The sequence below is a fragment of the Rhamphochromis longiceps genome, linkage group LG4 (assembly GCF_057381845.1).
Source record: "Rhamphochromis longiceps isolate RC_006_pf linkage group LG4, R_longiceps_female_GT1.1, whole genome shotgun sequence".
Taxonomy (NCBI): Eukaryota; Metazoa; Chordata; class Actinopteri; order Cichliformes; family Cichlidae; genus Rhamphochromis; species Rhamphochromis longiceps.
In genome coordinates, this window is record NC_140560.1 from 38,789,316 (window position 1) to 38,801,424 (window position 12,109).

A 12,109-nucleotide genomic window follows, 5' to 3' on the forward strand; every position below is an offset into this window, starting at 1 on the left:
TTACGAGGACATTATACTGCTACTGTTCTATCAAAATTTTAAACGAATATCCTCGTATGCGGCTCTTATTTTTCTTAAAAACAAAAATAAGGTAAAAAAAAAATCTGGTAATTCTTTGTTTTTACATTCATCGGGCCCCAATATGCCCAAATATCAAAGAGAAATTAAAAATGCATGCCATGGAAGAGTTCGGGTCTTAGGAGGTTGAAGCTAAAAATGGGCAGAAAAGTCTCTGAAAAGTGTAGTAACTGTGATCAGCCTTTTACCATGAAGCTGCTTGTACAACAATGGTAGTGATTTTTCAGCAGGAAGTGGAGGATTTAGATCATTTCTGGCCATGTTGTTTCTGTTCATGTTCTGGACTGTGATTGGCTGCTGATTCAGAGGAACTCATTTTCAATGAAAGTGCCTATGTTGAGTCCCTGAATGCACCATAAGAACAAAAATCCATCGAACAAAAACTACCCAGCACATCTGAAGGGATTTATTCAGTCCTGGGTGCGGCCTCCATGGGTTCGTGTGGATTAGGATCCACGTAGTCTTGGTTGAACATGACGGTGTCGGCTCCCAATTTGAACCTGTGGATGGCAAGCAGGCTCTGCAGCACCTGCAGACACACAGCATGCATGTTAGGGGTTGTTAAAAGCAACCACAATAATCAGATAAAAATTCAGAGAAATCTCTGTGTAAGGCCCAGGTGGACGATAGATGATAACAAGTAAGACTGGTTTCTGAGTTTTACAGCTGGGGTGGACGAGGCTAAGCATCAGGCTTTCAAATGAATTAAAAGTCTGTCTGGGTCTTTGGTTGATTAACCCTTTAAGACCTACCATAGAACCAAGTCCGCCAGAGCTTATATTATATTTTTACATGCTGTGGAGCCATTTTTTGGAGCATTTCAAGTTGCTATACATCAATACAACCATTATAGCCCAAATTTTAATAATATGTCTGCATTAAGTGCATAGTAATTACATAAGTTGCAAAAAAGTGCAATAAACTACAAAAAAATTTAAAATCGTTTTTGTTTTTTTAACATATATTTCTAGTTAGAGAAATTTAAGAGGCTTATCCCTCAAAACTGTAAATACAAAAAAGTTGCACAAACTAGTTTCCCACCAAAGGAAATTTATTTTAAGTGTCTTCATAGTTTTATTTTTGAGATACACCAATTTTCATATACTGCAGGAAAAACGAAAAAATATATTATAGTGCAAATTTGCAAAATAACAGCATATGCATCAAAATAAAATATTTCCACCAGTGCAATATGAGTCCTAAGCATCCCAGAAACGACACAGAAAGTCATAAAGTCAAACATAACTTTTAAAAAACACAAGTATAGGCTCATAAGGCCACGATGGTAAAAAAAACTACATTTCCTCAAAATGACGTCACTTCCGGTTTCGGGCAGGTCATGCCGGACATGCGATAGTTCACGCTGATGGACGTAGGAAGTGTTACAAACAGCTGATCGGATCGGCAAAGCGTGTTTCTGGAATATTATGTTTTTGTTGCTGCAAGTGCTTTTTATGCAGTTTTTGCAAAGCTATATGTGGAAGGAAACTGTGACCGAGGACAAGCTGATGGCATAAGATGTAAGTACAACTCCTCCGGTTTTATATGCAAAAAAAATTATTGCGCTAGCTTACGTGGTTGCACTGCTACCGGGATTTAAAAATAGTTACGCAAAACAGAGCGTGTCCGCTCCGACCGGCTCTAAAGGGTTAATAGGCTGGTGTGAAAAATTGCTGCCACACCTCCCCCTCGGCCTGTGCTTCGAGGTTTCTGGTAGTTAGAATGACTCGGGGGTGTTGATTCATTTAAACTAACATAATCATCCTGCTGCAAGCAGGTTTCTGTAAGGCAGAGTAAATCGATTTGTTGATCAATTATTAAGTCATGTACTAACAGAGACTTGGAGGAGAGAGACCTAATATTTAATAATCCACATTTCACTGTTTTACTCTTTGGTTCAGATGTGGATACTGTATTGTTCTTTCTTTGTGATTGTTTATGTTTAAGTTGTTTGTTGCTGGTTTTTAGTTACTTTGTCTGTTTGGGAGCTGACACAGTCTCTATGGAGATGGGTTTTTGGGGGGGGGGGATAGCAGGAGGAGAGAAGCTGCAGAGAGCCGTGTAAGACTGCAACTCTGCTTCCTGGTCCCAACTCTGGATAGTCATATTTTGGGGGGTTAAATAAATTTGTCCATATTTCTAGAAATGAGAGCTGCTCCATCCAAAGTGGGATGGATGCCATCTCTCCTAACAAGACCAGGTTTCCTCCAGGTTTGCCAATTATCTATGAAGCCCACATCATTTCTGGGACACCACTCAGACAGCCAGCAATTTAAGGAGAACATGTCTGTGAAGGTTCTCAGTCATCCAGGCCATCGTAGTCTAAGTAGCTGTCATGGTCCTGAGTCTGGGGACTGAGTGTTTTGTGTTTCTTTATATTATTTTATGTTCTTGTTTATTCTGTTATGTCTTGTTTAGGTTTGCTATGTGTTAAGAGTTTTGTTTTATGTCTGCCTATGTTCCCTCTGTCTGTCCATGGTGTCACTGTGTCTGCTCGTGAGTCTGTCTGTTAAGTTCAGTGTCTTGTCTGGTCCTCTGTGTCTGTAAGTTTCCTGTTTTATTCTGAAGGTCCTTGTCTTATGTGAGTGTGTTCAGTTTACAGTTCCCTTGCCACGTCAGCTGTGATTTCTCCGAGGTGTGTTCCTGTCCTGTCTCCCATCCCTTGATTACTGCTGCGTGTATTTAAGCCCTGTGTGTTCTCCTGCCTGTTGCTGGCTCGTCTGCGTTAATCTCCTCCGTCATCCTTAGTGGTTTCCCTGCGTCTGTCTGCATCTCTCTGTCCTTTTCCACGTTTGGTTATCATTTCATGGTTTGCTCTTTAGTTTTCCCAGTTTAGGTTTACCCAGTTCTGTTTTTCGCCACCCTTGCCTTGTATACTTTCCACCTCCTTTAATAAAGCTTCCCCACATCAGAAGTGCCTGCATTTTGGGTACTTTAACAATTCCACACAGCTCATCCTACGAGCCATGACAGGAGCTTGGAAAGAAAAGCGTCTGGACTTCTTTGAGTTGCTTGAAAACGTTTCACCTCTCATCCGAGAAGCTTCTTCAGTTCTAAGGTCAAATGGTGGAGAGTGCCAGATTTAAACCCAGTGGGAGTATCCCCCCAAAGAGGGACAAAGGACCCCCTGATGATCCTCTAATCACATGAGCCAAGGTGTAAAAACGGGTGTGGGTCACATTCAGCCAGGGTTTCGGGTGAGCTCATTGTGAAACCTGGCCCCACCCTATCATGTGATTTCCTGAGGTCAGAAGGCCCAGGATGTGAGTGGGCGTTAAGGCGTCTGGGGAGGGAACTCAAAACTGGATTATAGATGGCAGACAGTTGGTGTCGTAAGCCCCGCCTCTGTTCAAAGATGGTCGCTCACAGTGGACATAGATGCTTCTTTCACTCCTCTTTCAAACCATCTGTCCTCTCTGTCCAAAATGTGAACATTGGCATCCTCGAAAGAGTGACCTTTGACCTTTAGATGCAGATGGACTGCTGAGTCTTGTCCTGTGGAGGTGGCTCTTCTGTGTTGTGCCATGCACTTGTGAAGTGTCTGTTTGGTCTCTCCAATGTAGAGGTCTGGGCATTCCTCGCTGCACTGTACAGCATACACCACATTGTTAAGTTTGTGTTTAGGAGTTTTGTCTTTCGGGTGAGCCAGTTTTTGTCTGAGTGTGTTGCTGGGTCTGAAATGCACCGGGATGTCGTGCTTGGAGAAAACTCTCCTGAGTTTCTCTGATACACCGGCTACATAGGGGATGACAATGTTGTTGCGTCTGTCCTTCTTATCCTCCCTCGCTGGTGTCTGGTCTTCTTTTCTGTGCCTCTTTGCTGACTTTATAAATGCCCAATTAGGATAACCACATGTTTTAAGTGTTTCTTTTACATATAAAGGAAATCAGACCCAGATTTCAGACCCAGCAACACACTCAGACAGAAACTGTTTCATCCCAAACACAAAACTCCTAAACACAAACTTAACAATGTGGTGTATGCTGTACAGTGCAGCAAGGAATGCCCAGACCTCCCCAGACGCCTTAACGCCCACTCACATCCTGGGCCATCTGACCTCAGGAAATCACATAATAGAGTGGGGCCAGGTTTCAGGATGAGTCCACCCGAAACCCTGGCTGATTGTGACCCACACCCGTTTTCACACCTTGGATCATGTGATTAGGTAGAGGATCATCAGGGGGGTCCATTGTTCCTCTTTGGGGGGAAACTCCCACTGTGTTTAAATCTGGGACTCTCCACCATTTGACCTTAGAACTGAAGAAGCTTCTCGGATGAGAGGTGAAACATCTTCAAGCAACTCAAAGAAGTCCAGGCGCTTTTCTTTCCAAGCTCCTTACATTAAGGAGAACATGCGGCTAAACATGTCACTCCTGGTCTGATTGGGGAGGGGACCAGGGAAAACTACAGAGTCCGACATTGTTTTGGCAAAGTTACACATGGATTCAATATTGATTTTAGTGACCTCCAATTGACATAACCAGGTGTTCCGTCAATCGGCCGACGTGAATTATGATTTTACTGAATTTACGTTTACCCTTAGCCAGCAGTTTTACATTTCCGCCAATGTCACCTGCTCTGGCCCCTGGAAGACAATTGACTATGGTTGCCGGTGTCTCTAGCTTCACATGTCTGAGAACAGAATCGCCAATTACCAGAGTTTGACCCCCGGTGGGTGTGTCACCAAGTGGGGAAAAACTGCTACATACATGAACAGGTTGGTGGTGTACCTGGAGCTTCTGTTTAAGACTATGCTTCTTCCTCACCGTCACCCAGCCGCCCTCTTTCCCCAGCTGCTTGGGGTCTGCCGAGGAACAGCTAGCAGGACCTACGCTGTCTTTGGGTGCACCGCCTGCAGGGGCCTGGCTAGCTACAGGTGTATCAAGGGTGCAAAGCCGAGTCTCCAATTCAGTGATCTTAGCCTCCAGAGCTGCAAATATGCTACATTTGTTACAAGTATCCTTACTGCTAAAGGAGGCAGAGGAGTAACTAAACATCTGACACAATGAGCAGGAAAGTTCAGGAGGGACAGGTGAATAGGCCATGCTGCTAGCGACTTTGCTATGAGCTAAGCTAAGCTAGTAAAACTCAAAAGAGGCAGTGAGTGAATACTGTGAATGTAAATTAGCGAGTGAATGCACAGAGAGTGAGCTTTGGATAAAGCATGTTCCACTGTTACCTTCTCCCTCCACATCTCGTCCAGCTCTTTTCTGAGCCCTTGGTATTTCTCCTGCTTCTTGTCTTCCTTCTTTCTGATGTTGCTGTCATTGGGAACTGCTACATCTATCACTACAGCCGTCTTCTGATGTTTGTCTACCACCACTATGTCCGGTTGGTCAGCCACCACCATTTTGTCTGTCTGTATCTCGAAGTCCCACAGGATATTAGCTCGGTCATTCTCCACCACCCTTGGGGGCATCTCCCATTTTGACCTCGGGACTTCCAGGTTATACTCGGCACAGATGTTCCTGTACACTATGCCGGCCACTTGGTTATGGCGTTCCATGTATGCCCTGCCTGCTAGCATCTTGCACCCTGCTGTTATGTGCTGGATTGTCTCAGGGGCATCTTTACACAGCCTGCACCTGGGGTCTTGCCTGGTGTGATAGCCTCTATGGATCTTGTGCTCAGAGCTGCTTCCCGTGCTGCCATAATTAGTGCCTCTGTGCTGTCTTTCAGTCCAGCTTTGTCCAGCCACTGGTAGGATTTCTGGAGGTCCTCTATCTGTCTTCTGTCTGGTACATGCCATGCAGTGGCCTGTCCTTCCACGATGGCTCCTCCTCTTTCTTGGGTTTCTGCTGCCTGAGGTATTCACTGAGCACACAATTGGTTGGGGCCATCTTCCTGATGTACTCATGGATGTTTGTTGTGTCATCCTGGACCGTGGTGCTGACACTCACCAGTCCCCGGCCTCCTTCCTTCTGCTTAGCGTACAGCCTCAGGCTGCTGGACTTGGGGTGAAACCCTCCATGCATGGTCAGGAGCTTCCTGGTCTTGATGTCAGTGGCTTCCATTTCCTCCTTTGGCCAGCTTAATATCCCAGCAGGATCAGTGGCAGGGAATAGGTGTTGATTGCCCAGATCTTGTTGTTACCGTTCAGCTGACTCTTCAGGACTTGCCTGACCCTCTGCAGGCAGTGATTGCCCGTTTGCCTGTGGGATTCTCAGGTACTTGTAGGTATCCTCCATGTCCGCTCATTTCTGATTGCCCTTTCCTCTCTTCGATACTATCCAACTATACTCCATGAGTACATCAGGAAGATGGCCACAACTGACCATCTGTTCAGTGAATACCGAAGAAAGAAACAGGAGAAAGAAAAGAAGCAAGGGGTAATAGGAGGGGCCATCATGGAAGGACAGCCCACTGCACGGAATGTACCACCGGCAGGTGGCTGACATCCAGAATCCTACCAGTGGCTGGACAAGGGAATTATGTGGTTACAGTTGCTCCAAGACAATACAAGTAACAGACTGAACTAAATACTGCAATATATTACAAAGTTTAAAAATTAAAAGAAATAGCTCAAATATACAAATAACTCAATTATAAATATCTAGAATATTACAGAGGAGCACAAGATCCATAGAGGCTGGGGTCTATCACACCAAGACCCCAGGTGCAGGCTGTGTAAAGATGCCCCAGAGACAGTCCAGCACATAACAGCAGGGTGCAAGATGCTAGCAGGCAAGGCATACATGGAACGCCATAACCAAGTGGCCGGCATAGTGTACAGGAACATCTGTGCCGAGTATAACCTGGAAGTCCCGAGGTCAAAATGGGAGATGCCCCCAAGGGTGGTGGAGAATGACCGAGCTAAGATCCTGTGGGACTTCCAGATACAGACGGACAAAATGGTGGTGGCTAACCAACCGGACATAGTGGTGGTAGACAAACAGAAGAAGACGGCCGTAGTGATCGATGTAGCGGTTCCGAATGACAGCAATATCAGGAAGAAGGAACACGAGAAGCTGGAGAAATACCAAGGGCTCAGAGAAGAGCTCGAGAGGATGTGGAGGGTGAAGGTAACGGTGGTCCCCGTGGTAATCGGAGCACTAGGTGCGGTGACTCCCAAGCTAGGCGAGTGGCTCCAGCAGATCCCGGGAACAACATCGGAGATCTCTGTCCAGAAGAGCGCAGTCCTGGGAACAGCTAAGATACTGCGCAGGACCCTCAAGCTCCCAGGCCTCTGGTAGAGGACCCGAGCTTGAAGGATAAACCGCCCGCAGGGGCGTGCTGGGTGTTTTTATATATATATATATATATATATATATATGGATTGATTACAAGAAGGCCTATGACTCAATGCCCCACAGCTGGATACTGGAATGCCTAGAATTGTACAAGATCAATGGGACCCTAAGAGCCTTCATCAGGAACTCAATGGGGATGTGGCGTACAACACTAGAGGCCAACTCCAAGCCCATAGCACAAGTCACCATCAAGTGCGGGATCTACCAAGGAGATGCTCTGTCCCCACTGCTGTTCTGCATAGGCCTGAACCCCCTCAGTGAGATCATTAACAAGACTGGCTACGGATACCGACTACGGAACAGAGCAGTTGTCAGCCACCTCCTGTACATGGATGACATCAAGCTGTATGCCAAGAGTGAACGAGACATCGATTCACTGATCCACACTACCAGGCTATACAGCAATGACATTGGAATGTCGTTCGGACTGGAGAAGTGTAGTCGGATGGTAACAAAGAGAGGGAAGGTAGTCAGAACTGAGGGGATTGAACTACCAGAAGGCAACATTGCAGACATAGAGGACAGTTACAAGTACTTGGGGATCCCACAGGCGAATGGGAACCATGAAGAGGCCGCTAGAAAAGCTGCAACCACCAAGTACCTGCAGAGGGTCAGGCAAGTCCTGAGGAGTCAGCTGAATGGTAAGAACAAGATCCGGGCCATCAACACGTACGCCCTGCCCGTGATCAGGTACCCTGCTGGGGTAATAGGCTGGCCAAAGGAGGAGATAGAAGCCACTGACATAAAGACAAGAAAGCTCCTTACCATGCATGGAGGGTTTCACCCCAAATCCAGCACCCAGAGGCTGTACGCTAAGCGGAAGGAAGGGGGCCGGGGACTGGTGAGTGTCAGCACCACAGTCCAGGATGAGACAATGAACATCCAAGAATACATTAGGAAGATGGCCCCAACTGACCGAGTGCTCAGTGAATACCTCAGGCAGCAGAAACCCAAGAAAGAGGAGGGAGACGAGGAACCATCATGGAAGGACAGGCCCCTGCACGGTATGTACCACCGGCAGATAGAGGAGGTGGCTGATATCCAGAAATCCTACCAGTGGCTGGACAAAGCTGGACTGAAAGACAGCACAGAGGCACTAATCATGGCAGCACAAGAACAAGCTCTGAGCACAAGATCCATAGAGGCTGGGGTCTATCACACCAGGCAAGACCCCAGGTGCAGGCTGTGTAAAGATGCCCCAGAGACAATCCAGCACATAACAGCAGGGTGCAAGATGCTAGCAGGCAAGGCATACATGGAACGCCATAACCAAGTGGCCGGCATAGTGTACAGGAACATCTGTGCCGAGTATAACCTGGAAGTCCCGAGGTCAAAATGGGAGATGCCCCCAAGGGTGGTGGAGAATGACCGAGCTAAGATCCTGTGGGACTTCCAGATACAGACGGACAAAATGGTGGTGGCTAACCAACCGGACATAGTGGTGGTAGACAAACAGAAGAAGATGGCCGTAGTGATCGATGTAGCGGTTCCGAATGACAGCAATATCAGGAAGAAGGAACACGAGAAGCTGGAGAAATACCAAGGGCTCAGAGAAGAGCTCGAGAGGATGTGGAGGGTGAAGGTAACGGTGGTCCCCGTGGTAATCGGAGCACTAGGTGCGGTGACTCCCAAGCTAGGCGAGTGGCTCCAGCAGATCCCAGGAACAACATCGGAGATCTCTGTCCAGAAGAGCGCAGTCCTGGGAACAGCTAAGATACTGCGCAGGACCCTCAAGCTCCCAGGCCTCTGGTAGAGGACCCGAGCTTGAAGGATAAACCGCCCGCAGGGGCGTGCTGGGTGTTTTATATATATATATATATATATATATATATATATATATTAGTGCTGTCAAAATTATTGCGTTAATTGTTAAGATCAACGCGAAATGTTTAATGCATTAAAAAAAATTTAACGCTGATTTTGTTTTTTTATTAATTTCCTGTAATCTAAGACCTTTAAATTCATGAGCACCTCTGGAGGAGGGGGCAACAGTGTGCTATGCTGGCGTTTGGCCTGACAGAAATGATTAGAAGAAGAAGTGACACCATGCTACTATCTAGCTAACACTAGCTAACACACGCAAGCATGGACGAGGGCGGACTTTTGGGTGGAAAGTTTCTCTTTAAGAAGTTGCCTGATGGCTTGTTGGACAAAACGAGAGTAAGATGCACAATTTGCAAAGCTGAATTCAAGTACCACAGAAGCAGTTCATCACTGGCGTATCACCTGAGAGCAAAACACCCAACTGAATCCACCTCTACGGGACCTCGCCAGTCTACGCTTCAGGAGTATGGTGCTTGTGGACGAATAACAAAAAATGTGAGAGAAAAGGTAACCAATTCCTTGGTTGTTTGGATAGCTAAAAACTGCCGACCAGTTAGCATAGTAGAAGATGATGGACTGAGAGAAGTCATTCGTGCTGCATCAGGAGATGAGTGTTACAATCTGCCCTCGAGAGGAACCATTGTGTCGAGACTGCACACTTTGTATGGGGACCAGAGGGCTCAGCAGTCCAGCAAGCTTGTGCAAGTAAGGAATGTCGCTCTCACCGGAGACCACTGGACTTCGGTGAACAACGATAATTACTTGGGGGTCATGGCGCATTTTATTGATAACGACTGGACTATGCAATCGTTTGCACTAACAGTGAGTAAAACTGAAGAGAGACACTATGCTGAGGCGTGTGCTGACCATTTTCTGAATGTTGCAAACGAATGGAAAATCAAGGACAAGGTAACCACGCTTGGCACCGACAGTGCTCGTAACATGGTTGCAGCCGCCAGACTACTTCCATTTGAACACATGCCCTGCATGGCCCACATTCTGCAAAGAACGGTCACAGTTTCTCTTAATGACAGCGCATTTGAAAGGGCTCTGGCCAAATGTCGCAAGATTGTTGGACATTTTAAGCATAGTCCAGCAAACGCTCAGGAATTAAAGGCACAGCAAGCTGCACATGGACATCAAACAGAACCGCTTGTTCAGGACGTTCCAACAAGATGGAACTCCACCCTAGAGATGATCAAGCGGATCCAGAGAAACAAATTTGGGCTGACCACCATCCTGACTCAACAAAACAGCAAGGTGACTATGTTGACTGACCAGGAGCTTGACAGACTGCAAAAGCTGGAGGAACTACTGGAACCTTGCAGGTAAATCATTTTGTTTCTCATGATTGTGTGTCTATCTTTGCATTCTAGCTTTGTTTTCAAGTATGTTCTCCACCTCCACCTCTCTGTGTATTTTCATATGTAGTTTTTATGTTTGTCTCTGTGTGATTAATAGAAAAATACAGACTTGATCTTTCTATTGCAGATATGTTACCGAACTGCTGGGAGGAGAGCGGTATGTCTCTTGTTCCATGGTGTTGCCAGCCTTGTGTCATTTGTTCAGGATTATGGAGCCCTCAGATGATGACCCAGTCTACGTTTTGAGGTTTAAGAAGATTTTTACCACAGACCTAGCTCAGCGGAGGGACAGCAGCAATCTCACATGGCTGAAGATCGCTACTGCCCTTGATCCCAGGTTTAAAGATCTTAAATGCCTTTCCAAAGATGAAAGAAGAGAGGTGTGGGCATCAGTACATGACCTTCTGATGTCAGAGACGGATGCACACCAACCATCTGCTCAGACAACAGAGGAACCCTCACCAAAGAAGAGCAAGATGTCCATCTGCTTGCTGGGTTCTCCTGATTCAGATAAAGAGGAAGAGGAAGATGCTATAGACTGCTGTCTGAATCTGTACAAAGCAGAGCCCAAAATTGACATAGGAGAGTGTCCACTACAGTGGTGGTTAAAGAGAGAAGGAGCACATGCCAGGCTGGCACCTATTGCACGCAAGTACCTGTCAACCCCTGCAACCACAGTGCCTTGTGAGAGATTATTCTCACTCTCAGGTCACATCATTCAAAAGAAGCGTGCTTCTTTGTCATCAGACAATGTAAACAGAATAGTCTGCCTCAGTAACTGGCTGAGTGCAAAGAAGGACTAATCCAGATTGCTCCTTTGAAGTGAAAAATGTTCAACATTCTGGGTTTTCAGCTGTGTCTTTTTGTGTTTTAAATACTGAGTTTTGTGCACCCTTTATTGTTATGATATTCACTTTAACCTGTAGGCCTGGGTTCAGTCACTGTTGATGGCCTTAAAGGTTTTTTGTAAGTTTTCACTGTGTTAAAGATTGATGAAAACTATTAAAATTCTCTTTGAATTTCAGCATACATTCTTTGTGTTTATTCTGCATTTACTTCATTGTGTTGCATAAATGTCTGTTACAATCTTAAAATATAAAGAATAAAAAAAATGTAATTGGAGCCAGGCTATTAATAAAGTAATTGAGATTAATCGCAATTAATAACAGAAAATTGTGAGATTAGTTAGTTAATTTTTTTTAATCTATTGACAGCACTAATATATATATATATATATATATATTAGGGGTGCAACAATACTCGTATCGATATTGAACCGTTCGATACAGTGCTTTCGGTTCGGTACGCATATGTATCGAACAATACAAAATTTTTAATTTATTTTATCAACTTTCCTTCTGACGATGCTGTCTGTGTTGAGCGCTCAGTGGATCTGCGCTCGACAGTGCAGCCTAGGCGGAGTAGTCGAACGCAGATTCACTGAGCGCAGGGCAAGCTAGCGAGACAGAAGTTAAGCTCTGCTTGCAACATGGCAAATTGAACCTCCCTCACCCTCATTCAGATCTGGCGTTTGGAACTATTTTGGTTTTCATGTGACGTATGACCCTGAAGGTAAGCGCGTCATGGACAAAA

General features: G+C 45.7%; 2 protein-coding genes across 3 annotated transcripts in view; one reads left to right on the plus strand and one right to left on the minus strand.

Annotated features, from left to right (window-relative positions):
• Positions 1–416: 416 nt before the first annotated feature.
• Positions 417–12,109, minus strand: part of syngr1a (synaptogyrin 1a) — a 35,598-nt gene continuing 23,905 nt past the window's right edge. Inside the window, exon 4 of the mRNA XM_085404963.1 lies at positions 417–607. Coding sequence (XP_085261089.1) covers positions 485–607 — 123 coding nt within the window. The 3' untranslated portion in view covers positions 417–484. The remainder of the gene's footprint in view (positions 608–12,109) is intronic.
• On the plus strand, positions 9,370–11,404 carry LOC146672367 (E3 SUMO-protein ligase ZBED1-like). 2 transcript variants are annotated; one of them, XM_085405331.1, is made up of 3 exons: positions 9,370–9,866; positions 10,056–10,480; positions 10,644–11,404. In XM_085405331.1, exons 1-3 carry the CDS (start codon positions 9,414–9,416, stop codon positions 11,317–11,319), a joined length of 1,554 nt encoding a protein of 517 aa, XP_085261457.1. In that variant the 5' UTR covers positions 9,370–9,413; the 3' UTR covers positions 11,320–11,404. The 2 variants fall into 2 exon arrangements, with proteins under 2 accessions (XP_085261457.1, XP_085261455.1); XM_085405329.1 differs by having other exon boundaries at positions 9,370–10,480.